The sequence below is a fragment of the Pelophylax lessonae genome (assembly GCF_965119305.1).
Source record: "Pelophylax lessonae genome assembly, chromosome: 1".
Taxonomy (NCBI): Eukaryota; Metazoa; Chordata; class Amphibia; order Anura; family Ranidae; genus Pelophylax; species Pelophylax lessonae.
Window position 1 is genome coordinate 615,278,569 of NC_138768.1, and position 22,015 is coordinate 615,300,583.

The following is a 22,015-nucleotide window of genomic DNA, read 5'->3' on the forward strand; positions in this document are numbered from 1 at the left end:
CAGTGATGGCGAACCTTGTCACGCCAGATGTTTTGGAACTACATTTCCCATGATGCTCAACTACACTACAGAGTGCATGAGCATCATGGGAAATGTAGTTCTAAAACATCTGGGGTGCCAAGGCTCCCCATCACTGACCTAAAGCAATCAATATCTGCTTATTGGGATTTTTTACCATTAACATGTAGCAGAATACATATTGGCCTAAATTTTTAAAGAAATTGGATTTTTTTCATTTTTTTTATTGGATATGTTTTATAGCAGAAAGTAAAAAATATTGTTTATTTTTAATAATTTGTTAATGAAAAAAAATGCAGTGATGCACAAATACCACAAAAAGAAAGCTCTATTTGTTGGAAAAAAGGACATACATTTTATTTGAGTACAGCATTGTGAGACAGCACTTTTGTCAGTTAAAGTAATGCAGTGCCGTATTGCAAAAAGTAGCCTGGTCATGAAGGGGGGTAAATCTTCTGGAGGTCAAGTGGTTAAAGTGACTGGCACCCATCTGTTCACGTGTCACATTACCCCTGACGTGAAATGTCAGCCCATCCTGTCTCTGAGGGTCACCACAATGCTCCTGCGGGTCGAGGGGGGATGCTACAGCCGTTTTGCCAAATATGGGGAAATCTATGAACTGGATATTGTTTCATATGACAGGTCTGTACAATTTATGCATGTACTTAGGAGTCTCTAAATACAAGCATAAACATTGGGTGAAACATGTTAGAGTGGAGTGTATGTGCTGAACAATAGACTTGATTTCACTCTTTGGAATTGATGTGCAGCTCCAGAACTTTGCAGAGTTGTGTGTGGAGGAATGGAGCCCTGAAGCCGGAGTTGAGGATTAGAGAAGTCTTAGAAGAGGCTTCATTTTTTTGATTACCATTTATTTAGGAGCTTAGGAGTGTCTTCTGCTAATTGAGATATACTATGTGCCTGTGCTTCACAGCCATACCCCCAATGGCATCCTGACTCATCTACCACATCCCATTGTTGATCTACTGTGAGGACACAGCGAGGGCCACAAGTCATGCCAGTGGCACGGCTACCTTGGTAACAAAGGTGTCTATAAATGGCCTGTCCCTCAGTAGCAGTAAAGTATCATGTGAAATAGAAGCAGAACCTTGAAGGGGGTGGACCTGTCCAAACCTGTTGGAATACAACAACTGTCAGGTCTGTTAGGAGACTCTAACCGTCCCTCCGGTTTCCTGACTGGTAGTCTTCTTATCCCAGTATCAGGTGGAAAGGCGGTTGAGATCCTACAGCCAGAAATATGGGACCTCAATAGAAAGTCCACACAGACTATATCAAGAAACAACAAAAAGCACTCACTGTTAGTAGAGAGAGAAGTCAGCGAACCAAGATCTGCGAAAATACAAAAGGAATAGTCCAAAAGGCAAGGTCGGGAACAGGCAGAGTCAGCAACAGCAATCAACGAAATCCAAGTCTAGCACCAACACCCAGGGAAAGAGACCTAAACTAGGGTGAAGACAGGAAGGGGAAATTATAATTTATAGGATCACTGGATTAGATGACAGCCAACAGCAGGACACAGGGTGGAGTCAGCATTCAAACTCAAGGAGTAGAAAAACAAGGGTGTTACTCTAAGGAAGTTCCCCAGTGGCACAGGCAATAGGGAACCGTCCTAGGAACACCAGGTCTCGGGATTGAATCCCGGTCACGGTGTGAGAACAACTACATCAACCAGTAGATTGCAGTGTTTATAAGTTTGTAGCTGCAGCTATGATTAAACTGTATCTTTCCTTTGTAATAATGTTTCCTGTCTGCAGTTATGCAGCAAAACCCATGTGGTCCGTTCTTTAGAGCTATATACAGAATTTCTAACAAAACCTTCTTCCCCAAACTACAGTCCTGTCCAGAGCATTTCCATTCATTATATGTCCAAAATATATGAGCTGCAGCTCAGCTTTAGCCGCAGTGACCCTCCTTTCAATTAGCCATCTGGGTCTATTTCCATGAGTACGGACTGATTTGTTCAGTCCAAACAACTCGGGGGAACTGAATAAAGTATTTTTATGACACTTTTATGGCAGTAGTTTCTTTTAGAACTACTTGTGCCTAATTTAGGCAAGCTATTGCACAAGTTTCGTTGACATTCCCGACAAGCGAATAATTCATGTAGTTATAACTACCGCCACTTTAAAAACCTGACGCTATGGCAGAGACAGGTTCTTAAAGAATTAAAGCCATTTTGAAGATTCAGCCCTAAGCTGACATTCTGACCCTTCCTGCACAATGCTCTGTTCCCAGCCCCATTCAGCTGTCAGCTGGGGAATGTTAACAAAGGGCTGGCAATATTGGTGATGGTATTACCCATATATGGCAATCACTGTCACTGGGTTGACAGAGCCTGATGGGCAACTCATACACTAGTTCCACATCAGATCTTCCTTAATTTGGATTAATAGTGGAAAGCAGTGATTTGAAAGCTGCTATTGGACTGAATAGCGGTTATGGATCTGCCTACTGCTGTTCGCTGTCAATCAACACACAGTCCAGATGGGAAACTAGTCTCTCGGTTCCTCGTTTGACTTCACCCATCCCTACTACAAAATTCCTCAGCTACTCATGCAACTGTCAATGGCCTGGGAGGAAGTAAGTGCACTAAGAAAGGAGTGTCCAGTATGGACACTCCAAACCCGGTACTGTACCTGTCTCTGCAATTAAAACCTGGCAGAGGTTCTAAACCTTCCACATGCTATCATATACAAAAAGATTTGCCTTGAAATATTATTTAAGCTGACAGAATTCTACAGTAGACATCTCTGATCTAGTGTTCTAAGTAACCATGACTGAAAGTAAACCAGTAGATATTCTTTGAATGTTTTCACTAGTGACAACATATTAATACAACTCTTTCCCTAATGTATTTTTTTTCCTAGAGGTGCATTGTCAGAACATCTTAAGATCAGTTTCAAAGAAGATATACAACAAGATCAAAATTCTGAATGTCTTCGTGTAACCTGCAGAGGGACAGAAACCTCCATGGCTGAGTGTGTAATGAAGAAAGACACAGTCAGTGAAAACTTGTGGGCGGCAGTCAATTGTTATAAAGACAAAAGGGGTTTGTATCTCTGTATAATTAATTACTTAGGCGTAACTTCTGTTGTCTGCTGCTCATTTCATCTGGGTAACTTTAGTCGTAGAAGAAAATATATTAAATATTATGTAACCAAGCAGAAACGTAAAGTTGAAATCCAGACACAATAACTTTGAATTTTATTATGTCCCTCAGTAGCCATAATAGGTATAAATTAGTGGACTCCAAACTGCGGCCTGGGGGACAGATGTGGCCCTTTGCTTGCCTTTATCTGACCCTTGGGGTACTGTTCCTCCCACTGATACAAGGCATTATTCCTCCCACTGACACCAAAAATGGGCCATAATTCCTGTCACTGATACCAACAATAGGGCCCTCATCCTCCCACCGACACCAATGATGGGGCAATATTCCTACCACTGCCACCAATGATGGAGGACTATTCTTTCCACTGATACTATTGATGGGGCACTATTCTTTCCACTGACACCAATGATGGGGCACTACTCTTTCCACTGACACCAATGAAGGGGCACTATTCTTTCCACTGACACTAATGATGGGGCACTATTATTTCCATTGACACTAACAATGGGGCACAATTCCTCCTTCTGACACCAATGATGGGGCACTATTCTTACTACTGACACCAATAACGGGGCACTATTCTTTTTACTGATACTATTGATGGGGGCACTATTCTTTCCACTTACACCAATGATGGGGGCACTATTCTTTCCACTTACACCAATGATGGGGCACTAGTCCTCTTACTGACACCAACGATGGGGCACTATTCGCACCTATGTCAATAATGATGGCACACTATTCTTTCCACTGATACTATTGATGGGGACTATTCTTTCCACTGATATCAATGATAGGGCACTATTCCTGCCACTGACACCAATGATGAGACTTATTCTTACCACTGACACTAATGATGGGGCACTATTTCTTTTCACAATATCAACAATAGGGCAATATTCCCAATCCCCCCCACCACCATTTTTACCACTGATAGGGCATTGTTTAGTCCCATAGATGCCAGGGCATTTTCTACTCACACAGGTCACAGTCCAAACCCCTTAAAAACTGACGGACAGTATACTGGCCCGTGGTTTAGAATGTTTGGATACTCCTGGTAAAAATCCACTCTGTATGCCTTTGCAAACTTAGATATTACCTTTAAAAGTAGCAGTGACATCATCACTGTGCTGTGTATAGCCTGTGTAGAGAGCAAAGCTGTGGGAGGAGCCCAGCAGGCTCCACCGATTACTGCAGCAAATTACAGGAGGGGGGTGTAGACTAGACCAGTGACCCTGCACAAGGAAAGATCAGCAGGGACCAGCCTTTATTAGAGGAAGATCCTGAACAGAGGTAAAGTTTCACATTGTATTACTGCACAGATCTGGGGAATACAAAGAACACAAAGATTCAAGAAGCATAAACATGACAAATGTATTTAGATGACATTTTCTTATGCCAGAGTTCTGCATTAGAGGCTAAATTCATCATTTACATAAACTAGCCCATGCAGACAAGGGGATCCAGCGATTTAAAATACACTGTGACATTTGCAATATTGTTTAATGCAAATGCCATCCCTGTAGGCCTTTTCTGTCACCAATGAAGCCTGGCTGCAAATACTTCTAGTGTTTACATTCCTACATCATGGCTTATTTTTAGGACATGGGCTACCACAAAATGGCCACTGAACTTTCTTCTTTAAGGGCAACTAAAGTGATAATCTCTTTTGTAGGGATCAGATGGGTTCAACTCTAGGTCCGTCTGAACCCCAAAAGCAACTATCAGTGCTGGGGTCAATTAACTGTGGGCAGGGGTTTCCCTGCCCTGCAGCTGATATACGAAAAGGGCTGGAATGCCTGTGACATCATTGACCTAATTTGTTCATGTGTTGTCACAAGCATCCCGGCCCCTTTGTTGGTGTGTAGCTGCAGGACAGGGAATACCCCACCTACAGCTCACTGGCCCTGCAGTGACAGATGCTTTCCAATTTTGTCAGAACTTAGATTTGGACTGAACCTAAGCTTATCACTACTTTTTAGTTGTCTTCAAAGAAGATGGCTCAGTTTCCATTTTGCCGTAGTCCACTCCAGAGCATGATATGGAAAGGGGGTTACAGCAGTGTGAGAATACACATGGATATGTGTGACTAGGTATTACTGTATGGAAGAAAGAACACCGAAAACGCACTTCTTTGGAATCAGGAAGTGTGTTCGCGCCTGCAATGCTGGAAGCACTTAACGACTGCCAGGACGTAGGAATGTAAACATTAAGGTTTTTTTGGCCAACCTGCAGACTTAATGAAAAAATCAATGTGGGTATGGCCAGCCTAAACTACATTTACACTTCCACTTCTGTAATTAAGTTCTCCTGCATTTAGAAAAGCTATCTGAGAAGTATAAACAACTCTCTTATGCTTTCCATATAACTTTTCCATGCATTTAGGTATTTCTGCTTTAAATAAGGATTAGCCACTGGATCCAGGATGAACCCAATTCTTTTTCCACAGAGAAAAACTGCATTTAGGGAAACAGTACTCATAATGCATATAAACTCAGGTTTGACCCTGCCAGTGTGAATGAGGCCATGGACTAAGGTTTCATCAATAAAATCCTCTAAAATGACAGGAGTACATAAATTACCTTTCAAGGCTGCCTTATTGCAATCTAAACAAGTCTTTAAGCCAGTTACTATGTGATGCACAAGTAAACAAAAACTTTTGCCTGCCTCACACACACAGTTCCTTTTACAGAACAGAATCCTAATTCTTGTTTGCTCTCTGAGACTCTGAGTCATTCACAGACTCACAGTCACTCTGGCTCACATACAGTTCATGATACAAAACAGAATCTTGTGTGCTCTCTGTGATTCTGAGTCATTCAAAGACAGTTTTTTCTGCTGCCTGCCTCACCAGGGCCGTTTGAAGGAATTTGGGGGCCCCAAGCAAAATGGACATGGAGCCCCCCCCCCGCACACACGCAAAGCCTACAGGAACCACAGCATAGCCATACAGTTTAAGTTCACCCACACTTTATATAAATAAAAAACGAGTACAGTGCACAAAAAAATGGAGTGACAGACTGTCAGTGTGATCATACCTGTCGCTGGCCTGGTCTGGTCCACGTGTGTGAGGAGAATGTGATGTGATGACTCGTGGTGTGTCTCTCTCTGGCAAAGTTCGCAGGCCTGGTGGGGTGGCGCCACTCCCGCGTGCGCTTTAGGCCGCCTAGGCTGGGGCGGGGCTGGTGCGCACTGCGCAGATGCTCGCACTCTACCCCTAGCGAGCCGGCGCCGCGTGATGTCATGCAGCACCTCCGCTGTGGGCCCGCCCGCCGCCTGTGTGTGAGGTCGGCCTGTGTGTGTGAGGCGCGGCGTGTGGCTGCGGCGTTTGTGTTTTGGGTTTTTGGGATACCTGTCGCTGGCCTGGTCTGGTCCACGTGTGTGAGGAGAATGTGATGTGATGACTCGTGGTGTGTCTCTCTCTGGCAAAGTTCGCAGGCCTGGTGGGGTGGCGCCACTCCCGCGCGCGCTTTAGGCCGCCTAGGCTGGGGCGGGGCTGGTGCGCACTGCGCAGATGCTCGCACTCTACCCCTAGCGAGCCGGCACCGTGTGACGTCATGCAGCACCTCCGCTGTGGGCCCGCCCGCCGCCTGTGTGTGAGGTCAGCCTGTGTGTGTGAGGCGCGGCGTGTGGCTGCGGCGTTTGTGTTTTGGGTTTTTGGGATAATGTCAGTCTGTGTCTTGGGTCTTGGGGCCCCAGGCCAGCTCGGGGCCCCAAGCAATTGCTTGTTTTGCCTGCCTTGACGCGACGGGCCTGTGCCTCACACACAAACAGCTCATAATACAAAACAGAATATTGTGTGCTTTGTGATTTATTCAGAGACTTTTAGGCCCCTTTCACACTATCCGTCCGTCGGATGGATTCCGTTTTTCTCAGCGGGGATCTAGCTGCCGATCCCCCGCTGAGCAGCAGGAGGACAGCTGTGTCTCCGCGCTGTGTGTGGAGACACAGCTGTCAGTTCCCCATGCATCTCTATGGGGGAAATCGGATGGGAACGGACCGTCGGTCCGTTCTCATCCGATCCTATCCGATCCGATCCGCTGGATGGATGGATGGAAAATAGGGTTTCCATCCGTCCAGATTTGATGGATCGGATGTAAGCGGACATGTCTCCGCTGCCATCCTATGCCCCATAGGAATGCATGGGGGGACCGTTCAGATCCGCCAAAAAAACTGACAGGCGGATCTGAACGGTCCGTCTGTGTGAAAGGGGCCTTAGAGTCTTGCTGGCTCACAAGCTAATCATGTTATAGCTCATTTTACAAATCATGAGCTGAGGCTGCTGTTTTTTACTCATCCTGAAAGAGGAGAATCTTTGACAATGAATTGAATCAGATTCACTTTCATAATTTAATTCATTCAAACTCTGTAGTGAGTTGATTCACTGGTTCAAATCAGTGAATCAGTAGCCAAGCCTAGTGGGCAGGACTTGGTGTGATCAGGTGCTAACTGATCAGCTATAGGCTTGTGAATCCACTGTTATAATGCTAATAGCCACGCTGCCTGAAACATTATCCCATCCTACTGTAGTACACGTAGGCACAGCATATATGAAGGTTGCAACTCTGCTTTTAATTCAGGAGAAATTAGCAATCTTGCCACAGGATCACAGGAAGTTTCCTTTGGTAAACTTTATTAACAGGGTAAAAAGGTACAACTAGCGCTAACAGACTATGGTTTCTAAATGCCAGTGATCAGTAATGTTTTGTTGAGTCATTATTCAATACTAACCTAAAGCCGGACTTCAGGCAGATATTAAGACACAAATTAATGCAGCCATGTTTTCATAAAAAAATCTTTAAATGCTTTTGTTTAACTACTTCTGGACAGGAAGATTTTCCCCCTTAATGACCAGGCCATATTATGCGATTTGGCACTGCATTACTTTAACGGACAATTGCGCGGTCGTGCAACGCTGTACCCAAATAAAATTGATGTCCTTTTTTTTTCCACAAATAGAGCTCTCTTTTGGTGGTATTTGATCACCTGTGCGATTTTTATTTTTTGTGCTATAAACAAAAAAGTGCGACAATTCTGAAGAAAAAAAAAAACAATATTTTTCACTTTCTGCTATATAACATTCCCCCCCCCCCCCCCAAAAAAAAAAATGTAAAAATCAAAATTTTTTAACATTTTAGACCAATTTGTTTTCTGCTACATATTTTTGGTTAAAAAAAACACAAAAAGCGTATTTTGATTGGTTTGCACAAAAGTTATTGCGTCTACTAACTACAGGAAAGAATAATGTCATTTTTATTGTTTTGTTTTTTTTTTTTTTACTAGTAATGGCAGGAATCTGCGATTTTTTTTGCGGGACTGCGACATTGCGGCGGACAGATCGGACCCCTGACTCACATTTTTGACACTTTTGGGGGGACCAGTGAAATTACTACAGTAATCAGTGCTAAAAATATGCACTGTTACTGTAATAATGCCACTGGCAGAGAAGGGGTTAACAGTGTGGGTGATCAAAGGGTTAAATGTGTACCTAGAGGCGTATTTCTAACGGTTAGGGGGGGCGTGGCTTGTGGAATGACCATAGAGACCTGTGATTCTCTATAGAAGGATCACAGGGGCTCTGTGATCATTCCAGGGAGAAGAATGGTCGGCTGTGTTTACAACAGCTGACCGTTCTTCTCTCTCAGCGGGGATCGATCACGGGTGTCAGGCGGCAGTCTGAGCCACCTGCCCGCTGCATCGGAGTCCCCGCTGATGAGCAGGGGCGGGGAAGCCGATGCGCACGCTCACCGCCCTAGCTGCAGGCGCGCAACCGACGTACCCCTACGTAGTACCTAAACTTGACCTGTTATCCGCCTCTTGCAGTTCCTGTATAGCAGCACTCAGGCTGAGAGTGAGAGAAACAACACAAAGAACCAGTTAGCTGTGCTACAGTGCTTGTGTACTTACAGGGGACATGATGATTGGTGGAGAGAGCAAACTGACAGAGTAACAGGTTAGGGAAAGGGCAAGGGCAATCACCTAAAGGGATTGTAAACAATCACCTTGTAAAACAACCCGCTCAGGTGGTAAAGGTGATGGACTGGCCAAGCATGTCTCCAGACCTAAACCTTATTGAGCATCTGTAGGGCATGTAAAGAAGATAGATAATCAACCTAGCCAGGAAGCAAATAAATATATTAAATATCAAATGCTACTATAAATAAAATCTGTGATATATAAAAAGATAATTGAAAATAATTGAAATGTGATTCTAAAATGAATGTAAATATAAGCAGCTGCTATGGCCCCCGCCTGCTAAGGCAAAAAAGTAAACAGAAAAATCAGAAATCTGTGGGGCTATCCTCAAACGGAAAGTGGAGGAGCGCAAGGTCTCTAACATCCACCAGCTCTGTGATGTCATCACGGAGGAGTGGAAGAGGACTCCAGTGGCAACCTGTGAAACTCTGGTGAACTCCATACCCAAGAAGGTTAAGGCAGTGCTGGAAAATAATGGTGGCCACACAAAATATTGACACTTTGGGCCCAAATTGGACATTTTGACTTAGGGGTGTACTCACTTTTGTTGCCAGTGGTTTAGACATTAATGGCTGTATGTTGAGTTATTTTAGGAGACAGCAAATTTACACTGTTATACAAGCTGTACACTCACTACTTTATATTGTAGCAAAGTGTAATTTCTTCAGTGTTGTCACATTAAAAGAGATTATAAAATATTTACAAAAATGAGAGGGGTGCACTCACTTTTGTGAGATACTGTGTATGTGTATATATATATATATATATAAATATATAAAAGCACACACACTATAGTGTCAAAAGTATTAGGACGCCTGCCTTTACACACACACATGAACTTTAATGGCATCCCAGTCTTAGTCTGTAGGGTTCAATATTGAGTTGGCCCACCCTTTGCAGCTATAAGAGCTTCAACTCTTCTGGGAAGGCTGTCCACAAGGTTTAGGAGTGTGTATATCGGAATATTTGACCATTCTTCTAGAAGCGCATTTGTGAGGTCAGGCACTGATGTTGGACGAGAAGGCCTGGCTCACAGTCTCCGCTCTAATTGATCCCAAAGGTGTTCTATCAGGTAGGGGTCAGGATTCTGTGCAGGCCAGCCAAGTTCCTCCACCCTAAACTCCCTCATCCATGTCTTTATGGACCTTGCTTTGTGCACTGGAGCGCAGTCATGTTGGAACAGGAAGGGGCCATCCCCAAACTGTTCCCAAAAATATTGGAGCATGAAATTGTCCAAAATGTCTTGTTATGCTGACGCTTTAAGAGTTATCTTCACTGGAACTAATGGGCCAAGCCCAACCGCTGAAAAACAACTCACCATAATCCCCCCTCCACCAAATGATTTTGACCAGTGCACAGTCCTTAGGACTAAAATATTAGTTTAGGGTAAGCTTCCAATGCTAATGACTCTAGCAAAATTAACCTGTTTCCACCCGCTAACACTCTACAATATAAATACATAGGAAAAAAAAAAAGCTTCTTGTTTTTTGAGTGTTCTGAAAGTTTTTGCAATGTTTCACAAGTTTACTTTATTAAGATGCAGAAATAAAGAATTCATTGTATTATATTTCAGATTGTACAGATGATGAATTCACATGTGTAAATGGGAAATGCATTCCTTCCGATCATGCCTGTAATGGGGATGATGACTGTGGAGATCTCAGTGATGAACTGTGCTGTTCAAGTAAGTACACATTTAGAAGTAAAACAAAACATATACAAAATATATAACTTTATATATAAAGAGCAAATCAAAATATCAAGCGTGGAGCAGAGAATGTGGATGTAGTTTGTAAATTATGATTAAAGTAAAACTGAGGGTTTTTTTTTTTTTCTGTTAGGATAGAGCAAAGGAGTATTATAGCCTCTGTCAGTATCCCATTGGGGAGATTTCCCTTCATTTCCTGTCTCATAGCCCCAACAGGAGTAAGAGGAAATCCCTCCAAAGTTAGGGAAATCTCTAATAGTCACCAGGGTGACCAGAATTAGTGTTCCCATTGGAAAACCCATTGGTTCCCATTCCCATTGGATCCCATTGGTGTCTATTCATTTTCTGTTGACCACTCAAAATTTCGGATTTTCTCTCAATTTCGGTGATTCAGTCACTTTCAATCATTCAGTCCCTGAAATTAAGAGAAGGTGAATCTCCCAAACAGGGAACTAGGCATCAATACAAACCTGACAGGTGTTCTAATTCTTCTCCACTCTATCTAAAACAAAAAATAAATGTTGTCTTTATTTATAGTTTAACCACTTCAGCCCCAAAAGGTTTTACCCCCTAATGACCAGGCCATTTTTTGTGATTCGGCACTGCGTTACTTTAACAGAAAATTGCGCGGTCGTGCGACGCTGTACCCAAATAAAATTGATGTCCTTTTTTCCCACAAATAGAGCTTTCTTTTGGTGGTATTTGATCACCTCTGCGGTTTTTAGATTTTGCGCAATAAACAAAAAAAGAGCGACAATCTTGAAAAAAAACGCCATATTTTTTACTTTCTGCTATAAAACATTCCCATTAAAAAAAATTTTTTAAAATTTTTATTTTTTATCAGTTTAGGCCAATTTGTATTCTGCTACATATTTTTGGTAAAAAAAAAATCCCAAAAAGCATATTTTAATTGGTTTGCGCAAAAGTTATAGCGTTTACAAACTATGGGATCGATTTTTGGACATTTTATTTATTTATTTATTTATTTTTATTAGTAATGGCGCCGATCTGCGAATTTTAGCGGGACTGCTACATTGCAGCGGACAGATCGGACCACTAACTGACATTTTTGACACTTTTGGGGGACCAGTGACACTAATACAGTAATCAGTGCTAAATAATATGCACTGTTACTGTATAAATGACACTGGCAGGGAAGGGGTTAATACTAGGGGTGATCAAAGGGTTAAATGTATGCCTAATATGTTTACGAACTGTGTGTGTGGGGGGGGTTCTGTGACAGGCACAGACAAATCGCAGCTGATCTGTCCCTGCCTGTCTCACAGAAGATCCGCCTGCTTTGTTTACATAAGCAGGCGGATCTTCTCTCTGTTTCCTGGAGGATTGCGGAAGGGCAGCGGCAATCACCGCCGCTCCTCCCGGCACGCACCTCCGAAACCACATGCACTCCAGTCACGTAGTACTGTGTGACTGAGCGCAGCCGAGCTGCCCTGCCGCAGTAATATTACTATGGGCGTTCGGCAAGTCGTTAATATGGCCCTAGCCTTCTAAATAACCACCAGAACGTCCCTATCAAAGCAAATTTTTGGAATTGCGCTCCTGTCTGCTTTTAAACATAATAGCCCATAAGGGGTGTATGGAAAAATCAGAAATACATAATTAGGGTGCAAGTCCAGGGTATTGAAAGCTGCTGACTGCAGTATCAAAAATGCAAGCGTAAGTGTATACGGCATGTACAGATAATGGACACAGTTTTTTAAAATTAGAGCCACATCCTGACTCAAAATATGAAAAAAAGGACTTTAAGGTGCCAAACATAACCCCAGAAAAAAAGGGGAACACACAACCTTAAAAGCACAAGAATTTTATTTCACATCATCAATACTTAAAAAAAACTGCATAATAACAATTGGCTGGATAACCACGAGAAAGCTCTGTTCCTGCTTAGCCCCATAAACCAAATATTTAAATGTTGGATCAAAAATAGGTCCAGAAACGCAGGGAAATGTCTCAACATGTTTCACAGTTTAATTGCTTCATCAAGAGACCAAAAGCGTATATAACACATCATATGTTTAGCACTGCATCCAATGAGGGAATCCCCAAAACTGCCCAAGACAGGAGTGGTGGCAAAAAAAAGCCTCATAGTAGTTGGCCTTGGGTATCAACTCAATCAGGAATATGTGGTTACATACCAAAGAGAAAGGCAGCTTGTCTGGTAGTTGGTGGGAGTACATTATGGTATATAGACTGGCATTTTTTTACCTACTATGCTACATACAAAGATTTTGTGTCAAGTGTCGCCTTGGGGTGATTATTTGAGAAGGAGGCTTATCCCCTTGGCATGTGACCACATATCCCTGATTGAGTTGATGAGTTTGCAGCACTCATGATTACCTTATTTCTCACATTAAGTAACCTATTTTCAACATTTTGTGTAATGTTGTTTTAGGGTGTCGAAAAGGTTTTCACTGTTCATCAGACATCTGCATTCCAGATCGTTATAAATGCAACGGTCAGGTGGACTGCCTCAAAGGAGAGGACGAAGCCAATTGCAAAGGTATGAAATGCCACAAACGTAATTTGAGTAATGTTTATAATGTATTTGAATATTTAGATAGATTGAGGTGTGTCTATATGGGAGTCAAAATAGATAACGGATAATGTAGAAAATGGTACCAACGTCCCTGTGCTAACTATTCAAAACGACATTGCTCTGAAACCTCAGAGCTCTCGCCGTAGCGAGATTTGGAGAGGGCTAGAGGACCAAGAAATGGGATTTTGCGGGTACCAAGTAGAGATCAGAAATTCACAATTAGATATAAAAACATTTAGCCTTTATTAAATACAAGTATAAAATCAACCACAATACAAGTGAAGGGAAATAAAGGGAAAAAAAAAAGGAAAAAATTGGATACATTGCATAGAAAAATTCAAAGGTGTTAATAGACCATATACATATTAAGTTAGAGTTAAGTGACTTGTCCGGAGAATCACCCGGCTGTTATCCACAAAAAAGCGCCCAACATGTTTCGCCAAATGATTCTTCAGGGGCGTATAGCTGCTGAAAATATGGTCGTAATGATACTGTATCAAAATACAAACATGTGTTAGATACAGTTCATGTACAAAGACAATCATTATGTGAGCATTTCACCATGCAGACCCATCAAAAGCCACACCAATTGGGATTTCACCCAAAAGTCCGAATTTAACCACAGGGTGCCATGCAGGAATAGGATCGGGAAACACAGATACCCTGGGGGGGACGAGTGCGGGAGCCGATATTAAGTAGAAAGAAGTATATATATAGACGTGAATGTGCTATAATACATGCTGCATCCATATATAGATCCATAGATACAGCGTAAGGTGCCATGTGGGAAAGATCTCAAATAGAAAATCATCCACACATTAAGTAGAGTCTACTAAAGAGAAGAGAGGATATTTGTTATACCTCATTGGACACCTGATAAGATCATTGGTTTGCATATCATATATCCTGCTATCATTAAAATATAATAGGAAGGAGGCCACGGGGAGAGGTGGGCGCATACAGAAATCCAGCCCCAGTAGTTTGTAAGATTATAGAGCTGCAAAGATATAAATATGTGTATATAGGAAATGGACCTTTCTCTAACTGTACAATTTTAGTATTAGTTGATGGATTTAATATATGACCGAGTTACTTACATATTCATCTAAACTGATAATCTCAGTTAGATGTCTGAGTCAATCCCATGACACAGTATTAGAAAGGAGCTCAGGAGATGGGTAGTGCTCCCTTTAAGGATTGTAGTCCTTGTCAAAAACTAGGAAAGTTTATCATGCTATAAAGTATGTAAGAAAAGGAGGATCGATTAGAAAGTTGTGATTGAATCATATACAATGGATCGTAATTAGATTAAGTTAGTGGCCCTTAATATCAATACATCCAGAGTAGACATTTGAAACTTGCCTGTATGTGCCGCCCCTCACAGCATCCCCGTGGACTGACGCCGTCATTGAAAGTTTAAATACCGGCTCCAACCCGGCCACGTACTTCCAAACGGAGGTGACGTCCGCCGGGTCCGGTCTCGAACTGCGCATGCGCAGAGGAGCGGCGCATGCGCAGTGCTAAACGAGGGAAACAAGGGATGCCCGAGTTCCTACAGCCATAGGGCAACACGTGATGCCATAAGGAATACCTGTTGACCTATGAGGAGACCGCACACTCGTCCCCAAACCAGATAACGCTCCCAGTCCGTGCCTGCATGTCCCCACGGGCAGAATAAGGAAAAGTGGTGAAAAGTGGTGGCTAGATTAGATCTGTGAAATGCCCACATATTACAACAACCGTGTAGCAAAAGATATATAATGACAGTATATTGATGTTATATTCGTACAATACAGCGACAATACCCATACAGTGTCTATCTTGTATGGATATAGTCAATTTAGACATGTATTTATCAAAAACAATTCCAATAAATTGAACAACATTACTTTTCTAAACAATAAACGGAAGAAGAGACATAATAATAGAGGCACAAAGCCAATATTAGATTTAATTAAACATCTTTTTAATACATATACAGTGCCTTGCGAAAGTATTCGGCCCCCTTGAACTTTTTGACCTTTTGCCACATTTCAGGCTTCAAACATAAAGATATAAAACTGTAATTTTTTTTGAAGAATCAACAACAAGTGGGACACAATCATGAAGTGGAACGAAATTTATTGGATTTCAAACTTTGTTAACAAATAAAAAACTGAAAAATTGGGCGTGCAAAATTATTCAGCCCCTTTACTTTCAGTGCAGCAAACTCTCTCCAGAAGTTCAGTGAGGATCTCTGAATGATCCAATGTTGACCTAAATGACTAATGATGATAAATAGAATCCACCTGTGTATAATCAAGTCTCTGTATAAATGCACCTGCACTGTGATAGTCTCAGAGGTCAGTTTAAAGCGCAGAGAGCATCATGAAGAACAAGGAACACACCAGGCAGGTCCGAGATACTGTTGTGGAGAAGTTTAAAGCCGGATTTGGATACAAAAAGATTTCCCAAGCTTTAAACATCCCAAGGAGCACTGTGCAAGTGATAATATTGAAATGGAAGGAGTATCAGACCACTGCAAATCTACGAAGACCTGGCCGTCCCTCTAAACTTTCAGCTCATACAAGTAGAAGACTGATCAGAGATGCAGCCAAGAGGCCCATGATCACTCTGGATCAACTGCAGAGATCTACAGCTGAGGTAGGAGACTCTGTCCATAGGACAACAATCAGTCGTATACTGCACAAATCTGGCCTTTATGGAAGAGTGGCAAGAAGAAAGCCATTTCTTAAAGATATCCATAAAAAGTGTTGTTTAAAGTTTGCCACAAGCCACCTGGGAGACATACCAAACATGTGGAAGAAGGTGCTCTGGTCATATGAAACCAAAATCGAACATTAGGCAACAATGCAAAATGTTATGTTTGGCGTAAAAGCAACACAGCTCATCACCCTGAACACACCATCCCCACTGTCAAACATGGTGGTGGCAGCATCATGGTTTGGGCCTGCTTTTCTTCAGCAGGGACAGGGAAGATGGTTAAAATTGATGGGAAGATGGATGGAGCCAAATACAGGACCATTCTGGAAGAAAACCTGATGGAGTCTGCAAAAGACCTGAGACTGGGATGGAGATTTGTCTTCCAACAAGACAACGATCCAAAACATAAAGCAAAATCTACAATGGAATGGTTCACAAATGAACATATCCAGGTGTTAGAATGGCCAAGTCAAAGTCCAGACCTGAATCCAATCGAGAATCTGTGGAAAGAACTGAAAACTGCTGTTCACAAACGCTCTCCATCCAACCTCACTGAGCTCGAGCTGTTTTGCAAGGAGGAATGGGCAAAAATTTCAGTCTCTCGATGTGCACAACTGATAGAGACATACCCCAAGCGACTTACAGCTGTAATTGCTGCAAAAGGTGGCGCTACAAAGTATTAACTTAAGGGGGCTGAATCATTTTGCACGCCCAATTTTTCAGTTTTTTATTTGTTAACAAAATTTGAAATATCCAATAAATTTCATTACACTTCATGATTGTGTCCCACTTGTTATTGATTTTTCAAAAAAATTTTATATCTTTATGTTTTAAGCCTGAAATGTGGCAAAAGGTTGAAAAGTTCAAGGGGGCCGAATACTTTTGCAAGGCACTGTATATGGGAACAAGGATACGTATTCCCATATTTTGTGCTTCATCAAAAGAGTATGCAGGATAGAGGGCTGTCAATACCATAGCCAAGTGAATCACGTGACGGATTCCATAAAAAAGCTGAGCCAAGGGTGACAGGTCTCAATCCATACTGTGAGAAAAAAACGGGGGAAAAAGGGGACTGGGAAGGGGGGAGAGAAAAGGGGACAAGAAATAGGAGGGAAAAAAATTATAAAAAATAGAGAGAAAAAGAAGGGGAGAGGGTATATCTTCTGTCTCAAAGAGGGTAAACTATACGGAGGACATTAGATGGCTGGAAAAATAAATTAGAATGAATAACAAAGATCTGTCATCATAGATCCTAATAAGGGTGATAGTAATTATTCCATATAGTACAGATTTATCTAGAGGAAGGGTTTATAGGTGAGTACCCCATCAGCAACCCTTCAGCCTGTTTCTTAGAATAACAGGGAGGTGAAGCCTCCATCAATCAAGATGTAATATTGTATTTGCTTGGCAAGTTTGCATGGAGGAGGGGGGAGAGAGTGGGCTGTCATTTACCACTGTGTATATGCCCACTTTTGTGATGCTATAGTCACATGGGCTGCTCAGATGTGATGGGGAGGAAATTCTCATCATAGAAACTCACTAAAAACTGAGCATGTGCAGAGCTGCCACTACAGCTAAAAAGTCCCCAGCTGAATTTGGGACGTGAACAGAAGGTGGAGATAGAGAGCAGCAGGATCAACTAGATTTTTTGCAGAATACAGAAAACAAATCTAATAGTGAGTATGAACAGCAAGTAATGCAGCATATATTGATAGTTTTTTATGATGTGGGTTTGATGTAGACATGTGCAATTCGTTTCAGGCCGAATACAAATTCGAACAAATTTTTTATTAAGCGGAGATTGAGTAACGAATATTCGGATGTATCCGAATCTCTGAATGAAATAGTAACGAATAGTAATGAATTTCATTTAAATCAGCTAAAATTTGTTTTGTTTATTTGTTTTCTAATGAATTCAAACTTTTCAGGAAGATTAGAATTCAGAACGGTCAAAAAACAATTGACTGATTTGAATTCTGTGTGAAGAAATAACTGGTTGTTAAGCAGCGGGCCAGGAAGCCGACCGCCCGCATCCTCATCATCATCTGTCAGTGGGCTTCCCCACTGACAAACAAATGTGAAGAAAAGAATGCCGGCAATTGCCCGGCAATAGAAAAATGTTTAAAAAAATGTTATAGGGTCCCCCCCAAGTCTATAGCAGGCCCTTTGTGTCTAGTATGGATTTTAAGAGTGTGGGGTCCACCCCAAAATCTATACCAGACCCTTATCCAAGCATGCAGCCTGGCAGGTCAGAAAAGGAGGAAAGAAGAGCGAGAAGAGTGAGCCCCCCCCCCCAAACCATACCAGGCCACATACCCTTAACATGGAGGGTAGGTGTTTTGGGGCGGGGGGGGGGGGTGCAAGGGCTCTGGTATGGATGGGGATGGGACCCTATGCAATTTTTTTTTTAACATTTTTCTATTGACGGGAAATTGCCAGCATTATGTTCTTTACATTCATGTGACAGTGGGGAAGCCTGCTGACAGATGACTCATGGATGTTAAGGACGCAGACAACCCGGCCCGCTGCCTAACCACTTGCCGACTGGCCATTGCATATATACTGCAGCAGGCTGGCTCGGCTGCGCGAATCGCCATACCTGTACGGTGGTTCGCGGGAGTGCTCCTGGGGGCATGCGCATGCCACCAGCGGTGTGCACCTGCCCCCACTAGGCAGCGGGGATGCTGATCCATGGGGCCGGTGGCCGGGATTTCCGCCGGGCTCCCACGATCACTCCCCGCTGAGAGAGAACACACCGGTCAGCTGTTGTAAACACAGCAGACTGTTGTTCTCTCTGAAATGATCACAGTTGATCACAAATGATCAATAGTTCCTCCTATTTAGGATCATAGGTCTCTGTGTTCATTTCACAAGTTCCTGCCCCACACAGTTAGAAAACACCCCCTAGGCTCACAAATATCCCTTTGATCACCTCTGGGTTAACCACTTCCCTGCGAGTGTCATTATTACAGTAACAGTGCATCTTTTTTAGCACTGATTACTGTAGTAATGTCACTGGTCCCCCCAAAAGTGTCAAAAACGTCAGTTAGGGGTCTGATCTGTCCGCCGCAATGTCGCAGTCCCGCTAAAAATCGCAGATCGCCACCATTACTAGTAAAAAAAATAAATAAATAAATAAAAATGACATAAATCTTTCCCCCAGTTTGTAAACGCGATAACTTTTTGCGCAAACCAATCAAAATATGCTTATTGGGATTTTTCTTTCCCAAAAACATGTAGCAGAACACAAATTGGCCTAAAAGGATGAAAAAAATTGATATTTAATTTTTTTTTTTTTGGGGAGTGTTATATAGCAGAAAGTGAAACATATTGTTTTTTTTTTTTTTCCAGAATTGTCGCTATTTTTTTGTTTATAGCGCAAAAAATAAAAATTGCACAGGTGATCAAATACCACCAAAATAAAGCTCTATTTGTGGGAAAAGAAAGGCCATCAATTTTATTTAAGTACAGCGTTGCAATTGTCCCTTAAAATAACGCAGTGCCAAATCGCAAAAAATGGCCTGGTCATTAAGGGGCCAAATCCTTCCGGTCCAGAAGTGGTTAACAACCAGCTATTTATTCACACAGACTTCGAATCCGATCCAAATTCAAATCATTTTAGAAAGTTAGAATTTCAATAGAAAATGAATAAATGAAACAAATTTGAATGAAAACTAAACAAAATTTAACGAAAACTATTTAAAACTAAACTAATTCTGAAACAAAACTAAACAAATTCCATAATGAAACAAAATTAGTAACATAACTACCATGATGACTCATGGATGTTAAGGACGCAGACAACACGGCCCGCTGCCTAACCACTTGCCGACTGGCCATTGCATATATACTGCAGCAGGCTGGCTCGGCTGCGCGAATCGCCATACCTGTACGGTGGTTCGCGGGAGTGTTCCTGGGGGCGTGCAAAACTAAACTAATGACTCTTTAACCAATTGCCGCCGCCGCTGACTATATACGGCGGCGGTCAGCCCCTCCCAGACAAAATGGAGGTATCGGCACGTCACTAGTCTGGGAGCCAATAGGGAGCGAGCGCGCGCCGACGGAGGCGCGCTCCCGCCCCCGCTCATACCCTAAGAAGCCCGCGCGTGTGACCGGCGGACCCGATGTCCGCCGGTCACTCGCGATCGTCGGGTGGAGAGGGAGAAAGGCAGGCGGCTAATGTAAACAAAGCCGCCTGTCATTCTTCCCTGTGTAAAAGCACAGATCATACAGTCCTGCTATGTAGGACCGTTGATCTTTGCTGTTACACCACTAGCCACATCCAATCACAGTTAGAAGCACGCCCCTAGGGACACACTTAACCCCTCCTTCTCCAATAAAGTTAACCCCTTCCCTCCCAGTGTAATTTTTACAGTAACAGTGCATATGTATAGCACTGATTACTGTAGTAATGTCACTGGTACCCCCAAAAGTGTCAAAAATGTCAGTCAAGGGTCCGATCTGTCCGCCGCAATGTTGCAGTCCCGCAAAAAAAAAAAAAAAAAAAAAAAAGATCACCACTATTACTCGTTAACAAAAAAAGCAATAAAAAATGACAAAAATCTTTCCCTTAGTTAGTAAATGCAATAACTTTTGCGCAAACCAATCAAAATACGCGTTTGCTATTTTTTTTTTACCAAACATATGTAGCAGAAAACAAATTGGGCCTAAAATGTTAAAAAATTTAGATTTTTACATTCTTTTTTTGGGGAATTTCATATAAAAAATGTGAAAAATATTGTTATTTTTGCAAAATTGTCGCTTTTTCTTGTTTATAGCGCAAGATCAAAAAATTGCACATGTGATCAAATACCACCAAAAGAAAGCTCTGTTTGTGGGAAAAAAAGGACGTCAAATTCATTTGGGTACAGCGTCGCACGACCGTGCAATTGTCCGTTAAAGTCACGCAGTGCCGAATCGCAAAATAGGACCTGGTCAGGAAGGGGGTAAAATCTTCCGGGGCTTAAGTGGTTAAATGACTCTTGCTCTAAAATCACAAACTAATCAGCTGCATGAGGCAATTAACATGCCTGTAAAGCTTTGGCAAAAGAATTTGTTGTTAACTATTAAACTGCATCTTGTCCACAGCCATTACTACAATGTCCAGTTTTATGTTAAAAGCTGGCAAAAGAAATGCCTTTTAAATGATTAAAAAAATAACTGGACAACAGTAGAAGTAGAGTACAGGACTGAAGCAGAAATGGACATATTGGGATAGATTAACTAAAGGTAAACAGGCTTTTCACTTTGCCTAGGATTTATCTTTAGCCTATTGAATGGGGTGAAGCTCTGCTGACATCCATCATCCAATCCATCAAGCACAAGCAAAAAAAAAATACTGTCTCACACCCTGAACGCTTCAGCTGAGGGATTTCACTACCAAGGCACCTAGGGTATGTCGGCTGCCTACAGTTCCGAATAGTCAAAAACAAATGGCTTTTTTTGTAACACAGAGGAGACCCCATTCCACAGTCCACTTGTAAGTAACATTCGAATATTTAAAAAGAAGGACTTTGCATTTTAAGTGAACACTTCTGCCTATTTTCAGTAGCTTTTCAGACAGTTGCTCCCAGGACATACTAGTCAACAAACCACTGACTTTATCCTGGTATGCAAAGGTACCTCATCCTGAGATATGTATGAGTGGGAGTATAATAAAAGAGGAAACTGAAATGCTACAATCTGACTGTATGAGTCATTTTTTTTATAATTATTGTGTGGACACTACATAGAAGTGAACAGATGCTCATACTCTCAACAAGTTTGGCTATAGATAGCAGGGGAATAACTACAGGGGTTGCAGGGGTTTATTTATTTCAGGTACTTATATAGCGCTGTCAATTTACGCAGCGCTTTACATATACATTGCACATCAGTCCCTGCCCTCAAGGAGCTTACAATCCAAGGTCCCTAACTCACA

General features: G+C 42.2%; 1 protein-coding gene across 1 annotated transcript in view; it reads left to right on the plus strand.

Moving 5' to 3' along the window:
• Positions 1-22,015, plus strand: part of CFI (complement factor I) — a gene marked incomplete at its 5' end in the record, with an annotated part of 70,958 nt that overhangs the window by 26,786 nt on the left and 22,157 nt on the right. The window contains 3 exons of the mRNA XM_082243586.1: positions 2,907-3,088; positions 10,701-10,811; positions 13,249-13,356. Coding sequence (XP_082099712.1) covers positions 2,907-3,088; positions 10,701-10,811; positions 13,249-13,356 — 401 coding nt within the window. The remainder of the gene's footprint in view (positions 1-2,906; positions 3,089-10,700; positions 10,812-13,248; positions 13,357-22,015) is intronic.